Source organism: Dermacentor andersoni, chromosome 2 (genome assembly GCF_023375885.2).
Source record: "Dermacentor andersoni chromosome 2, qqDerAnde1_hic_scaffold, whole genome shotgun sequence".
NCBI classification, from domain to species: domain Eukaryota; kingdom Metazoa; phylum Arthropoda; class Arachnida; order Ixodida; family Ixodidae; genus Dermacentor; species Dermacentor andersoni.
This window is the reverse complement of record NC_092815.1, coordinates 77,555,346-77,573,432: the sequence shown is the minus strand read 5'-3', so window position 1 is coordinate 77,573,432 and position 18,087 is coordinate 77,555,346. Positions and strand designations below refer to the sequence as shown.

The 18,087-nt window shown below is 41.9% G+C and overlaps 2 protein-coding genes across 2 annotated transcripts in view; one reads left to right on the top strand and one right to left on the bottom strand.

Moving 5' to 3' along the window:
• The window catches only part of Amacr (Alpha-methylacyl-CoA racemase), a 30,965-nt gene extending 27,166 nt beyond the window's left edge, over nt 1-3,799 (bottom strand). Inside the window, exons 1-2 of the mRNA XM_050189103.3 lie at nt 3,373-3,799; nt 3,149-3,287 (exon numbers count right to left, since the gene is read on the bottom strand). Of these exons, the coding sequence (XP_050045060.1) occupies nt 3,149-3,287; nt 3,373-3,480 (247 nt within the window). The 5' untranslated portion in view covers nt 3,481-3,799. The remainder of the gene's footprint in view (nt 1-3,148; nt 3,288-3,372) is intronic.
• Nucleotides 3,800-3,890: 91 nt separating this feature from the next.
• Pi3K59F (phosphatidylinositol 3-kinase 59F) overlaps nt 3,891-18,087 on the top strand; it is a 45,366-nt gene continuing 31,169 nt past the window's right edge. The window contains exons 1-6 of the mRNA XM_050189048.3: nt 3,891-4,002; nt 9,211-9,399; nt 13,033-13,176; nt 16,416-16,539; nt 17,153-17,335; nt 17,768-17,839. Of these exons, the coding sequence (XP_050045005.1) occupies nt 3,914-4,002; nt 9,211-9,399; nt 13,033-13,176; nt 16,416-16,539; nt 17,153-17,335; nt 17,768-17,839 (801 nt within the window). The 5' untranslated portion in view covers nt 3,891-3,913. The remainder of the gene's footprint in view (nt 4,003-9,210; nt 9,400-13,032; nt 13,177-16,415; nt 16,540-17,152; nt 17,336-17,767; nt 17,840-18,087) is intronic.

The following is an 18,087-nucleotide window of genomic DNA, read 5'->3' as shown; positions in this document are numbered from 1 at the left end:
ATGCACCTTTCACATCAAAAGTTTATGAGAACTTTATACCCATAAAGTTTCGGAATTGACATCCACGCGCTCCGTAGACTCCATGATAGAGTGTAGATTCCGCGGCCTCCGCGAGATGCCGCGCCAGCCCGTTCGCCATCAAAAGGTCCTTGAAATTTTGTGCTCGGATGGGGCTGCTAGCGTTATGTGACTCCCGGTGCATGGGCGTTGCCGCGAAATCTAGCCCGAGTTGGCAATTTTCGCGGTGAAATGGCTTTTTGAGCGTGAAAAAGACGTTCTAGACAAAATCCAGAATGATTTCCGGCGCCGGGGCTTGCTTTGGTCGGCGGTGAATGGACAGCACGAAAAAATTTCGGGGGGGGGGCTGAAGCCCCATAAGCCCCCCCCCCCCCCCCCCCCCTGGCTACGCCCCTGTCCAAGATCTAAACCAAGGAGGGTTAAACCGAAAATAACGCTTACATTACCGGCTTCGTTTCTGCATTGCTTCAAAACTTCGTCGGTGTTTTACTTCCGATTATTATAATTTGCTATATTTTGTTCAGCATGTGGACAACAGTATATAGCCCCATTTTAACAGTCGCTTGTCGCGAAATATTTTAGTTTTGATATTGGAAAAAGAAACCCGAATAGTGCATTTTCGTGTACAAGTAAAATATTACACCCAAGCTATTTGCATTCGAAACATCGAATATTTGCCTACCCTATATTAGTTACAATGGCAAAGCTAAAGCCATCTATACCTTGCTGTACAATTCACTGTTTTCCTTCACCTGCACGGACGTTAGACCAACATGAAAGGTCTAGGTAAATTATTTACTTCACACTATAGCTTATATTCGAGTGTTTCAAAACACCTACGTTCTTAAAATCCACTTCACCGTTATAGCGCGCGAATTAGATACTTTTTTTGTCACACTTCAGTGACGCGCTTCAGAAGATATATTGGCAACACTAGACTGTAATGGTTCATAATATGCGATTGTGAACCAGATCTGTCAACGACAAAGATAACTTTCACTAACGCATTTTTCAGCCTTTCTTTATTGCAATGGCAATCGGCCGGATAATCGGGCGATCTTTACGGCACGTGCCCCCAGTGGCGTAGCAACGGGGAGGGGGGGGGGGGGGGGGGGGTCCTATACGTCTGAAGACACCCGGAAATTGTCGATATCCTCGCCTTCCTCGACTACACACACACACGGGGGGGGGGGGGGGGGTACAGCAGACCTATGGGCCCCGGGTGCCAGATGACCTATAGCTACGCCATGGACTGGGTGCCAACTAAGCCCGGTCTCAGTTGGCTTCGCCCAGTAATCAAGGCGAACTTCTGTATAACTTCCAATGAATATTTTACAATAAATCAACACGTAGTTAACGCATTACATAAAAGAACGTGTCATTGTTTATTGGTCTGCGGCCGCTAAAGCGGCATGTACACCTAGCCCTATGCCTAGCTGGCATAGAGGCTCCCTTTGGAGTTTGTACGGTAACTATATGGTTAACCTCCCTACCTTTCATTTATCATTTGCTCTCTCTCTCCATACGGTAACTCTAGTTTGGCACAGGTTCGCGTACGTCGTCCGTACATTTTTTGCTGTCGACTGCACATTTCACGTCGTTTATTTCGATATTGCGAACAAGAAAACCTAGCTTTCCCAACATTTCATCTTCTTTTTCGCAAGCAAATGAAACATGGAAAGCACACATTTGGAATGCCACATCGTCTTAAGGACGCGTTTCCCCACATTCCATATACACTAAACGATTTCCTTTGTAATAACGATACCTTTCAGTCTTCCTTTTACCCCCGTGTTCGCGAGTGGAATAACCTAGATGCATCTATAACTAACACAGTATCGCAGTCTGATTTTGTTAAGTTATTAGAAGATGAAATAAGTAGTTAGGAAAAAATAGTTCTTATGGACCTATAATCGTCAGAACTCCCATTTTCTGAACTATAGCTATACATTTACCTCCTTCGTTTCTTTCTTTGCTTTTATCAAACTGTAATAGTCTTTACGTACATGTAAGCTGAAGTGTACTATTTATGTGAGTTGCTCTTGTTATTCATATTATTATTGTTGTAAAATTGTGCATTGAACCTGTTTGATGGATTTCCATTTACATGTTTTGATGTTCTTACCATTCGGTATAAAAACATGCATTGTATGTATAATCATATGCCTACCTGCTATAGTCTCGATATGAGACTGGCAGTATTGTAAATAAATAAATAAATAAATAAATAAATAAATACCAGCAAATACGTCGTTCGCTACATAGGTTGCAACAAATTAATATTTTATTCGCTTAAAAGGCAAGCAAATATAACACCAGCTTATACTTCCACCGTACGACGTCAAACTAGCGTGCGCCTGTTTTGATTTCTGCTCCAGCTCAAGCGGCGGTTTTCGGGAAAAGCTGCGCAACACCAACCAACTTCCTTCTTTCTTGCTAAGCACGAGGTCGCGGGATCGCATCACGGCCACGGCGGCTGCATTTCGATGGGGGCGAAATGCGAAAACACCCGTGTACTGGTTTTGGCACGTAAGGCCCCATAATTTAATTTAATTTTTCCTTCTTTGTTGTCACTCGACATATGCGCGGTGTTAAGGTTTTAAGTGCGTACAGCTTGCGGTAGATCACGGGCTATGTAGCTTCACAAGGCGCATCAGGCACAAAGCGATATGGTACGGGAAATACGCGCCGTCAACTAACTGCCTTCCGGACGTGTGCAGTCTAGAGGTCCAGACACAAACTGCCACAGCGGTCGCAAAGCGTACGTACACCCGCGAGCAAAAGTATACGGACCACAGGGTCACCGAAAATATTGACGAGTGTACTGGAAAATTCCCAATGCCAAGTTTGAACTGCAGTCTTTAATTTCAAATTGCATTCATAGGCAGATGAGAAAATGAGCTTTATCGCGCAATCCCTGGTAGGTATACTTTTGCTCCCGGGTGTACATGTGAGGCAGGATTTTCGCAACACAGATCGAGGATCGAGTCAGAGCATGACGTGCAAGCTTGACATGCAGCTCATGATTAAACCAATATTATACGACTGCATGCAGGACTGCAGGCACGTTCAGTACTCGATGATCAATCGCAGATATTCCGCACAGGCAAGAAAATTTCGCAATTACTACCTGGACGGTAGCACTCAAGTAGAACGTCAGAGTTGTTGGCCATCTTTTGCAGCAGAGCAACCCCTTTCTTCTCCCTGAGGTCGATCACGATAGATTGCTTGCCCCTACACAGACGATCTGCATCGAACTGCGGTTTCGGCTGAAAATAAAACAGAAAGCAGATCACATAACAAAAAATTGTCGACGTGCGCAAAATCGTGCGCATTTGTGCCAGTAAACCCTACCCTGTCAATTCGAACAACGGAAGCACCAAAGTCACGTAGCACCATGCCGCAGAAAGGGGCCGGAGCCAGCCCTGCCATCTCGAGGACTCGGATTCCTTTGAGAGCCATCACACACCTTCCTTGATGACTTGAAGAAAGGCCGTGCCGGCACGACGTATCTTGATAGCTTTCGCTGTGTGAAAGCACCCTGATACCTCCTATCACGGCATTAACAGACCTTTCCGTACAGTCAGGTAATGCAAACGCAGTTCGTTGACAAGTGCGTTCAAAGCGAAATTTGCGCCCAGTTGATACGTTGGTTATCAAACACACTGGCTGTTTCGTTTCCTCGTCTTGAATGTCGGCTGCTTCGCTTTCGTGTTTACTTCATGGCAAAAGCTCCGCAGCAAAATAATAGTGTCAGATATCATCACATAAAGCCAAAATACAAAAATAAAATTTCACACAATATATATTTTATGTTTTATGAGCGAGTAATATTGTCTTGTTCATTGTATATTACAACTGTGTTTATACTCGCTGCGGGGCTGCATCCTAAAACATGGCGGCGTACTCAGACGATTCGGAGTCGCTCCAGACTTTTCGGCATATTTACAGCTGTGACTTGGACACAAATTTTAAAATTAAAGTGTAAGTACAAGCGCATGACTATGCTTAGTCGCTATTTGATCGTAAGCTAGTTCTGGGTAGCGTGGTTTCATGTGCTGGTGGGGGTTTATCGAAGGGTGTGTTGGAAGCCAGCTGCTATCAGCTGTTCATTGCGGTCCTTTCAATTAACGTTTGCAGACGGTCAACTTTCACTCTGTTTTCGTCTACGTCACACAAGTGCGAGCATTTTGTGCAGTCCTTTTCGATTGTGGCGCAAACATCAGGCTTGTTTCAAAGCGCGGCGTTCGGACAATCCTCTGCCGAGGCTGATGACAGGCCTTTCACAACACCTGCGTCTCGCTGTTCTCTTTTGTGTGTTGTCGCAGCTGCACACCCTTGACGGCCGTGTCGACTGTCAGCAAGCTTGGGCCACTTGTTGCGATTCTGTGCTGCCGGTCTACGTAAAGTTCGCGCTCGCATCTTCGTGAACGTTTTTCGAACCGGTGCTTTCGAAATTACAAGTTGCAGCAGTTATTCTGAATGTTGTCTTTCTCGCTTTGGTACAGTTGCTTAATTAGTGAAACGGTCTAACTAGTGAAACGTTGGCTTAAAGGTCGGTCTTGCCTCACCTTCGCTGGATGCTAGTCTTAGAGAGGGCGTCTGTTGATAGCTCCTCCTCCCGTTCTGTTTATCTTTTGTTGGGGGAGGGAAACTTGATAAGAATGGTCGTTTGCGGAGCGTGGCAAGCACGCATGCCACTCTTTGTCATATCCACAGTTATAGCTGAAGCACGTTGACTTAACGCGCGTGCGCTAATCATTCAGACCTTCGTTGTGGATTGGGTGCGTCGGTTTAATAATGGGCATCCAGATGTACCAGCCTGATAAGTTATTAGACAATGAGCATCATGTGGCTTCGGTGCATAGGGCATAATGCGCAGATTCTTTTTATATTGCTTGGCACTGTCCTTGAAGCATTATTAAAAATACAACAGCGGCTGTGTTTCAAAGCTAAGAGCAAACTTCTGCCTTTCTGACTAACCTGACTTGTCAACTTGAGTAAACAATACGTGGTTTGATTTTGTTTTGTTTGACATAGCAGTTGTCATCGCTGCTGTTAGTAGTTTATGGCATTATTCTGTTTCTCAGTGACACCTCAAAGAAACAAATGACAGCATTGCTGTCTAGAATGTAGAGCAGTTTGGAATGTGAAGAGGGTCTATTACTTTTCTTAGAAAATGCACCCGCGGTACTGCCCATTCTTAAAGCCAGTAGAGACCAGGACACATCAGTGATTTCATAATGAATGCAGTAAAAACAAACCAACAAAAACTAAGAAAGGAAAGTCAGTTTGACGAGCATTAATTATTGCAAATTATTGCAAAAGACCAGAAGTTTTACAAGCACGCTCTGTATTCTGCATACAGTTGCACAGTGTAGGTAAATCAAGATATCGGTCATGTATGTGATCTACAGGTGCAATCGCTTTGCCATGTGGTGCACGTCATGACAAAACAAGCAACAGATATTAATGGTCCGATCTGGTCTAGCACATTCATTGTATAAAAAAAGCTTTGAGTAGTTTTGCTTCTACTCTCTTCATGATTAGCATGGTGAAGTCAGTTGTGAAAGTAAGCTGTGCTAATGTGCATACCTCAGATCTCTGTTTTTCTCGCTGAGTGTCTTTGGCTTTGTATGCATTTATGGCGCAGCAACAGCTGTGTTAGTGATACATGGTCCCATTGTTCTTGCCAGTCTCTGATTCTCGCTGAACAGTGCCTTTCACTGGATACAAAGCAGTAGGGCAGAGCAAAGTGAATTCTGCACAACTCGTTATACCAAGAATCGACCTTCACTTTCTTGATTCTTTGATCTACCTGTTACTGTTAGGTTAAGCCACAAGCAGTTGTGTCAGCAAATTCCTGCTGTATACGAAGTACATTGCATTCACTAGGGGAGCGCTATAATTCTTCTGTTCATGAAGAGGAATTGTAGAACAAATATTTATCACCAAACTCAGTATTGTTGCGAAGGCTAAGGATGTTGTTGATCAAAGGGGGAAGAGGAAGGGAAGCCTATATATACACACACACACATAGCATATTATGCTATATGCATATTATGTGCGACAGAACTGGAGAGATGTACTGAAGTCTCATTTCATGAAGCTATGTGGTATGTGCAGAGATGATTCCATTGAAACCAAGTCATGTGCGAGATTTGCAGCAGATTGGTAGGCATGATTTAGATTATGGCAGATGACACACATGTGGTCGACTTGATAAATAGCATTTCATGCCTGCACGTACTTCTGAGTACAAGATAAGCTGTTTGCTTTTACTACCACTATTGATAAAGCTGGATTATTGTGGCTTCCTGTGCTTGTCATTAGTTTCAACTTGCACTTTATCTTTTATATTGATAGGCGCCATGTTCATTGTGAATTTGTGCTCAGTAATTAACCACACAGCAACAGACTTGTTTACTGTACATTTCACTCTCTTGAAGAACTAATCAGAGTGCATGAGTACTCTTAAAGTGCTATGCATACAGTGAAATACACTGTCATCATGGTATTCTCTAGGTAGTAATTTAGCTATTGGTGGTGCTATCTTGCTTTTTAAACTGCAGAGCAGATTCCTGAGTGTCTGCACAGCATATTCTCAATTTCCTCTCACCGGCTTTCATGCAAGGAGGTAAGGGGGAGGGAGGGGGTGGTATGCAGTATTATATGCAATTGCTGTAAGCAGTCATTGAACAAAGTAATAATTGGGTGTGTTGGTTATCTTTCATATTAAAAAAAGCACTGCATCTGTGTTTTGCCTTCCATTCTTGTGGTGCCATTCATTGGTGCTGTATTTCCAAGACGAAGGATTCATTCTCTCTTGTTATAAAGTCTTTTATTTCTTTGGTGGTCTATTACTTGAATTGATGGGTGACTGAGTCCAACAGTAATGGCATGGCCATGCTACCATTAACCATTTGTGTCTGGAAATTCCTATAATCAGAATTGGGCACATGAATAAGAGAAGTACTTAATGGCTATGGTTTTAGATGCACATGCTAGCCTCTGTTCTGGCTACCTCACCTGAAGCTATTACCGGAGTTTACTTATAAGCTGTCGACACTTTGATATGTTGAGAGACTCCCACATGATTTTTAGCATCCCTCCTAGTACCCTGGAAATGTTCGCGAGAATTCCAGTGCTACCTGAAAAACTCCTGAAAACTGCTCGTGCTGCACTGTGCTAAAAATTGTCATATGGAGCCTAACACTTATTCTTTGTGCTTTATCATGGACACCATACCCAAAAACATACATTCCTTCTCATTCGTCTACTATCTATAGTTCTATGCATCTTTGGAGATCTTCCTTGTGTCAAATGTGGATAATTTGATGTCTCTTGTTAAGAGGAAGCTTTAGCTCGAGTGCTCCTATCTAAATACATGTGAAAGGAGAATTCGTTTTTCTCGGCAACCACTGCACCAAATTTGACGAGGTTTGTTGCATTCAAAAGGCAAACTTAAAATCTAGTGACTGTTGGTTTCGAATTTTTGAGTTAGGTCGTCAATTTTTTATTAAAAATTGGCAAAAATTGAAAATTTTCAAAGAACGAAACTATCAAGTTTACAACTCTGTAACTCAAACACTATAAATGGTAATACAATTCTGTGAATTGCATCTAATAGTACATCTAAAGGGGACAAAATTGATATGTTACACATGAATATAAAAGAAAATTAATCATAGGGAAATACAACTTTTGCAAAACCGTTGTAACCAACGTAACAAATTCATGTAAGACGTAAAATGACATATCGAATTTGTCCGCTTTGAATGATCTAATGGATGCCGTTTACAGAGCCGTGATATCAGTTCTTGATGCAGAGCTATGAATTTGTAAACTTCGTGCTTCTATTTTTTTCAAACGGTCAAATATTTCAAAATCGTTTTAAGAAAATTCAAGCCCTAAATCGAAATTCCGCTTCCAACAGTTACTAGAATTTAATTTTCTCTCTCAAATGCAGCAAATTTCATTAAAATCGGTCCAGGGGTTATCTCAGAAAGACTTTTTGGCGTTTTACATGTATTTGAATAGGCCGCGTCGGAGTTGGGCCCGAGCTAAAGCTTCCTCTTAAACTACACAAGTATATCCAGGACTTTTCCAAAATGACCCTTCTACATGACCCTTTGACTTCCATGTAAAATTTAAACTCTACATTATATCCAATATAATTTCTTGCAAAAACCAAGCAGGATTCCTTTTTGTATCCCTCACACAATCATTACTTTGCGCAAGTATGCACTTGAATTTCACAACATTGCTAATTTTTTACATTCAGGGCATTTTCTGAAGTGCAAGGATGATTTTGTACTGCCAGTAGGATTTGTTTGCTTGAGCAAAGTGGGCAATGGCATGGCGGTTAGAATGCATGGCTTGAAGCTGTATGGTTGTAGGTCTGACCGCAGGTATATCGGCTCACAGATCTTATGTTGTGCTGGGCCAGAGCCAAAGCATGACAGATAAGTAAACATTACCGTCTAATTTCTTAGCTTATAACTGCTGCTTGCAGCATTCACTCACTCTGTTGTCACCCAGAGAGTGCCTGCCTGGTTGTTTCTTTCAGTGTTGTAGTAGTATTTGCTTGCTTGCTTGCTTGCTTGCTATACCTTTATTGACGTGCTCATTATTGGATGTTGAGAATGCTAACAGGGTCTTTCTTGTTTGTGGAAAATTAGTCTTGCAGAAATCTGCGATGTGGAGGAAGTTGCAGGAAGGGAAAAATTGTCGTCCACCTGACAGTAACACTGTGCTACTGTCCTATGGACAACAATTTTTTTTTCTTCCAGGTATCATTCATGTGGAAAAAATAATTTCCAATTACCGTTACTGTAAAATTGTAGCCTTACCTACAAGTTGAAAGCTAGGTTATATGAAAAGTGCAGTGATTAGGCACGTAACAGATGGCTGCCTCCACACTCTGGCTACCCACATTCATATGTGTAATTTTAACACCGACCCTTACTGCCTCAGTGATGCATGCTAAAAACTATGCAAAGGGTTTATTAAACCTCTAGACACCACATTTGTAGTTTAAACCATTGGCTTCAGTTGAATGAAAGTTGGAACATCCAATACTGTCTTTTCACATCTTTACATTGCGAAATGACACTTTAGAATTTTTCCAAACAGCTTGTTTTAAGGTTTTGGGTCATTTATGGGGCGTTGCCTGCGCTTAATTTTTTTCAGGGGTACGCTTGAAGGCACAAGAGAAAAGCCCAGCCATCAAGCCCTCCTCAGTGACCCTATGCTGAGGCACTCAAGCCTCTATGATGAGAACCGGTCAGATCTTGTTGTCTCCTGTCAGGTCTTCTCTGGTGGCAAACCACTGGCCCTACCTGTCCAGACCTCGTACAAGCCCTTCACAACACGCTGGAAGTAAGCATTTGAGAGGAAGATTATCATCATTATCATCATCATTGCCATCGAAATAGAGCCCATGATTGTCCATTAGGTTCATGGGTTCCTTCTAGTTCTCTTCTATTCTCTTTATCCTGATTAATGCAAAACTTCTTGGAAATCCATTATGTGGAAGCTGTGGGCATTACTGTCTAGCATGCCGTGTACTGACTGGATATTGCCTGTAAAGAGAGATGTGTAGTTAATCTCTGACTCTGCAACATGCAAAAGGTGTGTCATGGGTGGTTCATTCACTCACTGGCAGGATGTGGAGACAATTTCAGTGGCCACATTTTGTAAGAATTCTTTTCCTCTAACTCTATCGCTTTCTTGTCACCTGCCAGGCCGAGTGACTGATCTGGTAATAGTAAGGGCGCAGTTCCATGTGAGACACTGATGAAGAGCGGAGAGAATGGAAGTTAAAAAGTTTAATTTATTTCATCCTTAAAGGCCCGAGGGCATCACATAAGGAGGGGCTACAATTCATGTAGAACAATGCATAATAGAAATTCAAGCACAATGAACACAAACACTACAAACGTGGAGGGCTCAACGGAATAAATATAGACAAGGGATTAGTAGGAGAATGGAAACATACAGAAAACAATGCATGTGCAGCAATGCACGCAGATCAAAGTGAATGTGTGATACATGGTGAAGTCGGCGAAATATTCATGTGTTCTGAAGATGAGTGGCGAGTTTTGCGTGAAATGATTTCTGATCACCGGACAAAACTATGTCAGTTGGTAGGGCATTCCAGAGGATTATTGCATCGGAGAAAAGTCAGCTGCTCATTGCTTGAGTACGGCTTTTGATACTGGCTATGGGGTGACTGTGGCTAAGCTGACTGGAAGTTCAGATCGGTAGTGTTGGCAGGGAGGGTCTTGATTCTGGGCGATAGTAAAAACTGTGCAGCAGGCAAAGATGTGAGATGATGCAACACGACTGAAGTGTGGGGAGGGAGATTGATCGTTTGAGTGCAGTGATGCTAGTTTCTTTTGAATATTTAGATGTGATAAATCGGGCCGCACGGTTCTGGATCGTCTCGAGTTCGGCAGTGAGGTATACTTGAGATGGGTGCCAGGCGGACGGTGCGAATTCAAGTTTGGGTTGGGCGAGTGCTTGGTAGGCCAGCTTTGCCAAGTCATGGCAAAATAATGCTCTGAACTTAAACCAACAATGTTTTATTCCTGAGATCTGTACACAACAGGTACAATCCAAAGAGCACGGCATTGGGTTGGCATTTGCCTTCTAGAGGAGAAAGCACCTGCAAAGTCTTCTAAGTCGCACATGGCTCTGAGCTAGGTTCACAACAGACAGATTCACTTTGCTACTGGGGCATGGTATCAGATGGGTCCTAGCATCTGATAGCTAAGAGCGCCAAACACTAATCTATCAGGGGAAATAGACGCACCAGCTTGGGCGCTGCTGGTATGAAACACCAAGCCAAGGACAAGAAGGACCTTCTCTGCATGGTGCACAACATAGTGTGAGCGACGCATTCACCCACTCAAATTTAGTTTCTTAATTTTGACCACAACATTGTGAGTGAATGTCTGTTCTCTAACCCTTTCTTACTTACTCTTTAATTATGTCTACCACCTTCTTTCTGTCGATTACTGAACAACATATTGGTTATTTCATGTAAATAGAAAAGCATTCAATTTTATTTATTGTTTTCGAGTGTTAGAGAAAGACTGATGCTTGTTAAAGAACAAAAAAATATTGAGGCAGAAATTATCCTTGATGATTATTGCTTTCTTCAGTAACTACAACACCGACTTTGATGAGGTTCGTTGCATCTAAAAGAAAGTTAAAATCTAGTGACTGTAGCAAGTGGATTTCTTATTTTACCCAATAAGTTATTAATAAATATTGCTAGAAATCCCGAAATTTGAAAAAGAAAGAGAAATATGAAACTATGAAGTTTACGGCTCTGTAACTAAGCAGTGAAAAACATCACAATTTTGTAAACAGCACATAATAACACATCTAAACTAGACAAAATTAATGTATTATACACTGTTCTGAAATATACCATTATGTTAGTAGGACTTTTGGAGAACCCTTGTAAATAGTGTAAAATATTCACATAAGCTGTAAATTAATATAGCAAAATTTGTCTGCTTTAGAATCTAGCAGATGCAGTTTTCAGAACTGCTACATATGTTTGTTCTTCTTCTTTCTCTTTCTTTTTTCAGAGTTGCAGATTTGTAAACGTCGTGCTTATATTTTTTAAAACTTACTGATATTTAGTTAATTCTGTAAAACATGCCAGATCCTAAATCAAAATTCTGCTTCTGCAGTTATTAGAATTTAACTTTCTTTTTCAAACACAACAAATTCCATTCAAATTGGTTCAGGGGCTGTCCCATAATATCATTTCAGTATTTTACATGTATTTGAATAGAATGGCATTGGAGTAGTCCACAAGCAAAAGGTTCTTCTTAAGTGCTTTGTTTGATGTTTCTTCAACTGCATGGATGCTACCCATTATAGATGGTAGCTGCCTATGCATACTGAAGTACGAGACGTACTTGCAAGTGGCAAGATCGACCCCTTTGGGGAACACGTGTTTGGTGACGCCACCACATCCCATAGCGGTAACTCGGTTCATGATGCTTAGGGTGATGGCAAACACTTCCATGTAATGGGGGAACCACTGTTTGGCCATATTCGTCCTCTTGCTGCTTCATGCAAAAGAGCCCAAGCAAGTGCAATTCTGTCGTGCTTGGCCACATAGAATGCCCAAGAACTAGGGAGTCTTCTCGTGATGAAGAAGCATGACGACCGTGGGATAACAATGCTGGCTGGAGTAGCGACAATGGTGTGACAGTGACTACCTGATGACCATGAGGAGTGACGACGATGGTGTAAGGCTGACGATGCGAAGACAACATGATGTCCATGCTGTATTGATGCCGATTGGACATGGTATGATGATATGAGGATCTATGACAACAACGACATGGCGACAGTGGGGTGATGATGCTAAATTAATTATAATAGTATAGCGACTATGGCGTGATGACAGTGGTATGATGATAAAGGCATGACAAAAGCGAAATCGCAACAATGGAGTGGCGGCAGTGGAATTGCTAAAAAAAATAACAATGGAACAACCACGATGGACTGATGTTGATGGCTCAAAGACTGTGTGATGACGGCGATATAACACAGTGACAGCAACAGAATAAAAGCAGCAGAAAGATGACGATGTCCTGTACCGGTCAATCGGGCCACCTTAATGCGCACTATATCTGATGTTTGTTTGCACTGTGTCCGATACTGGCCAGTCTAGTCGCCCTAATTTGCACTATATCCAATGTTCGTTTGCACTATGTTTGATACCAGTCAATTGACTACCTTAATTTGCACTGTGCCCACATTTTTAGACTGCGCTATCTCTGGGTTCAGGCCACATTTTTCGGAGACCACATGTCATCGAAATGTTATTGTGTCAGCATGACCGTGTTGTGACCTTGGCTCCGACTAGGCAAAGAAATACATCGCATTTAAAGCTGCTGCTTCTACTAGTGGAGTTCATTAGCATTGAACAAAGTTGACTTATGTCACTAATGTTCTTATCTTATTTTCTTTATCTGTGCGCAGCTGGAACGAGTGGCTCAAGCTTCCTTTGAAGTTCAGCGACCTCCCACGTAATGCTGTGCTGGCGTTGACAGTATGGGATGTGTATGGTCCCCGCAAAAGCATTCCTGTAGGGGGCACCACAGTTGCAATATTTGGAAAGTATGGGTAAGTCAATGATCTGATGTTTTATTGCATGTGTAAAATTATTGTTTTGGCTGGGTGGTTAAGTTGATCATTAAAAAGCTTGATTGTACCTGGTAAATTATAGGAACCAAGTGCATAGCCAGTTTCAGTTCACATGTGAATCTTTTCTGACAGTTCTTGCATTGAGTGTAGACCCTGTTTTTTGGAGCTGAAAACTGGCCCAAGTGTCTCTTTTTGCCCCTTGGCCCCTGGTTGGCGTCGAGCACTTACTTTTGCTTGATTGGATCCTTATGTCATCCTTGAATGATTTAGCCTTTTCCGTAATCACCATGAACAGGTTATGAAATGTTTTTCCTCTTTTTCTCAGAGCAGCATTTCTGACAGTGTCATCATTTCTTAGCAATGATCTTTCTGATTCTACTTATCCTATTGCGATAAATGTTATTTTGTCAGAAAGGTAGACGAATAGAAATTGAAGTAGGCTTATATCAGACAAATATTATGACAAATTTTCAAAAGTAATAACTTGTCTTGAGTGTTACTATGGGTTCATACTTTAAATTGTTTGGCATGTTGTAACTTTGGTTCCAATTACTCTAGATCATTCATTTTCATGCCATTGTATACTGCAATCGCTCAAGGTCATTTCTATATGTCAATATTTATTACCCCATATACAGTTTAGTAAATAGCCCACCTCCAAGCAAATTATATATATGTATATTTACTTTTATGAAATATATTTACGATGCAAAAAAATAAACTGAATGTATATTTTAAATTAGCACACAGAAATACATAAACTCAGCAAGTCTCATCAATATCTACCAAGAAATAATAAAAAAAAGTTCTTAGATGCAGGGCCCCCCCTAATGCGAGATGCCTTTTTATTCAGCTTTAATATTCGATAATTTACTGGCCACGGACAGGACTGTCATCAGACCTGTGAATCTTATTTGGAGGGACCAATCTGGAGTGGCTGATGCTTTTGCTTTTGCAAGACATAATGTCATGCAGCACTTTAGTGTGGCAAAGGGCTGCAAATAATTGTTTGGGTTTTGCGTTAGAAAGCTGCAAACTTGAAGGCTTTTTTTGTGTGATATATGTAGTGAATGCCATTGTAACAATTTTGACCACATTGGGTGTGTAATGTGCGTCCAAGATTTAAGTACATGAGTGTGTTTGCATTTCATCCCTTTTCCAATATGTCTGGGAATTGAACCCCTTCAGCAGCGGGATGCCACCACAATAGATTGAACCACTACAGGGGTACAAGAGGTGTTCAGCCGCATCATGACACTTTAGGTGCACATCCTGTAGCTGAGGTGAACTTGAGAATCGTCTGACTTTGTTAGAGGGCTGTTAGAAGAGGTGTGTGTCTCAATATTCTTTAAAGGTGCCTATATTTGTTGGTTTGGTTAGTCTTTGCGTACAGAAGGGGATGCTGCCGAGAGGTCCATTTTCCGGATGTTTCTCTACTGCAAGAAATTCAAGAAAAGCATTGAACTTGCTATTTACTTGTACATTATTGACATAAAATATTACAGAGAACTCAAGCTTTAAAAGTGGCATTCTTAAATACCATATTTATTCTATTACTATGAGACGGTCGCAATTATGAGGCAAGGGTGCAGTTACCAGCCGTGGTGGCTTAGCGGCTATGGTGTTGCGCTGCTAAGCACGAGGTTGCGGGACCAAATTCAAGCCGTCATGGCTGCATTTCGATGGTGTGAAACGCAAGAAAACGCCTGTGTCTCGCGTATTGGGAGCACGTTAAAGATCCCATGATGGTCAGAATTATTCCAGAGTCCTCCACTGCGGCATGCCTCATAATCAAATCATAGTTTTGGCATGTAAAACCCTAGAATTAAATTAATTAATTAATTAAAGGTGCAGTTAGGAGAACCAAGAGAAAGAACTTAGGTAAGCAGACAAGGCAGAGTAGCCGACGGACGATTCAGGTTCGGCGGGTATTGCCTGAAATACTGAACAACCAAGTCCTCTGCACCCTCCCCCCCCCCTTTCTTGGAAACAATACTGGATTGGTAAAAAAATTCCCTTTCTTTTGAGGTGTGGTTTGGTGGGAGCGCCTGCCACGCCACCGTGAAGCCATACAAGGCGAAATTCACGTTGCTGAGACTTCACACCTCAAGGGGAAACTTGGATAAAACCCGAATCCTGCCTTTACTGCTAAATTTTTCAAATTCTCGATGCAGCTTATACACACGAAAATACGGTTCTGCCTCACCTGTTAATGTTTATTAGTTGCTACAATTGGTGCTGCCATCTAAAATTTGTATAGCTGGAAATGTGGCGCTGCTGCTGCCATATTGAAGCAGTAACTGAATCTATCAGCCTCTTATATAAGACAGGTAGTGGGAAAGAACCTTACCATATGTTCGAATAGATATGACATTCCATATAAGCAATCAGGCATACTGACTTCATATTTGCCTTTAGCACTCCTTTTAAACCCTCAACTAGTTCATTACAATGAGATATACAAGCTTACCTAGAGTGTGTATTCCACAAGCACCTATCTCATCGAAATTGTTAAACTGGCAGGATTGATTGATTGATTCTTTATTGGTTTATCACATATACATGTGATGGGAGGCGAAGGGAAAAGCCATTCAAGGATGGCTTGAGGGAGTCCTTCGCCCCCACGCTGGCAAAGACAACAGCAGAGGCACACACGTCCTGTTCACATGGTCGTACACTTTTGCAAAACCATCATATTAAGCACAACATTGCCATAAACCTTGACAAAACCATAAAATTAAACACATTAGTTACTGTCCTACGTAGGGCAACATGCGTTAACATACTTTACTTCACCTCAGCATCGAATGACAGCACATTTCATAACAATGTACGGTTAGTAATAGTGACATTGAAACAATATAATTAAATAGCAATCGTAAACAGCTCTAGTGGTCAATGTTAGGCTAGAAAGAATGTGTACAAGTCAGATAATGTTGCTTCGCGAATATCGATTTGTTTTTTATTAAACTCATTTAGTAGACGTGGAAGTTTGTTTTGGAGCATTTGCCGACCATAGCCAGTGTGACAATATGGAACATTCCATAATGAGCCCAGATGAGCAAGACCTTTACAAATAATTTGTAGACTTGGTATGGATGAGCTGAGCTCACTCATAACTATAGAATGGCTAATGGCTCTTTTGTTGTCAGGTAATTAATTAGCAAACACTTGTTGGCATATATGGCTGCAAATTTAACCTGCTCAATTTGTGCCAGGGCAATGCGTCAAGGCATCCACGACTTGCGTCTCTGGCTTGGCTACGAGGCAGATGGCAGCAGCAAGACGCAGACTCCAGGCAAGGCTTTTGGCTCCAAGGAACAGATGACAAGGCTGGTGAAGGTAAGGAGAGAAGTACACAAAAGTGTTATGTCCACAGTTGAGTGATTGGTTGGACAGTTCTTCATGCTTTGTCATTCTTTATATGATTCATCAGGAGAGTTCTGTAAAGAAAAGGCTGTTCTGTGTTTTGGGAATGTGTAGGATTTTCCAGTGACCAGATCTTTTTTGAGAAATTTACTGTAAAGGAATTATGCTAGTGTACAATTTCCTAATTTTCTTGGACACATAAAATAAAGTGTAAATGACCATCTCTTCCTTGCTTGCACTTCCCCTACTTCAATAAATGGGTGGGAAAGCTGTTTACGGTCAAGATCTTTTGTTTGATGACAAGCTGTGCAGAGCAGCTGACTCAAAGAGGCGGAATGTCTGTGGCAGCACGAAGTATGGTCTAAATTAGCCATATTTATATGCATTTGCTCTGTAGCGCCCACCTCTGCTTTGGGTCCAGGTGGTGCTCAGTTACAATGAGCTGATAAAAAAATAAATTGGAGAGACTTGGGGTTGGCGTGTGCACTTTACACATAGGCTTGCATGGCAGCATTCAATTTGTATGCCTATGTCCTGGTTGTCACTCCCCTGCGCCACCCATGCACTTGTTCTGTGCACCTTTCAGCTGAGCAAAAAGCACCGCAATGGCCGCCTGCTTAAGGTTGACTGGCTGGACAGGCTGACCTTCCGTGAGATTGAAGTGGTGAACAGCAAGGAAAAGTCGAGTTCCAACCAAATGTTTCTCATGATTGAGTTCCCCAGAGTTGTGTTCCGTGACCAAGAGTACACCGTCATCTATTTTGAAAAGGTGGGTGAGGTACCTGTGCTGTGACTTGACTTATTTGGTTTCGCAGCTGCATGTTGGCTCACAGAAGCTTTAGGGACATTTTACAAGTGTGTGAGATTATTGGAGTCGTAATCTGGTAAGCTTTCTGATCTAGCTTATCATTGGCACTTTCAAGATGGAAGGACGGGACATGGTCAAACCATGAAGAAGAAATAATGTGGTAAAATAGATGTACTCAAAACAGTTTCAAAAAAAGGAATCTAATGCCATATGCCTTTGCCTTCGTTATTCCTTGTATATGCAGTCCATAGTTTTCATTATGGTTGCTATCAGTTGCCTGTTCTTATGCTATCTTTGTTTCCTGCCAAGGCAGATACATGTTAATCGCAAAAACAAGCAGAATAATGCAAGGGCAAGGGCATTAACTGCCATTCTTTGCTGTGTTACACCTAGGATGGAGATGACCCATGCCAAGCCAGCCTACCAGCAGAGATTGTAACTGTGCCGGATCCAGATGTCTCTCTTGTAAGATGTTTTCGGACACTTTTCTATTTTCTGGCACATTACAGTGGTGTTTAGAGCATCTTGCAATGTTAGGCTTTCACTTTTGGGACTATGGTGTTGATTTCTGTTCCAGTGCAAAGCATTCAAATTGTGACTCCAAATTGTTAAAGTTTGTTGTAATCGTACCGCTGGCACGAGTTGTTGGGGACTCGGTGATGACGCCCGTTATTGCCAATGGGTCGCAAGCCCCAAGGGTAGCGTTGGCCTGG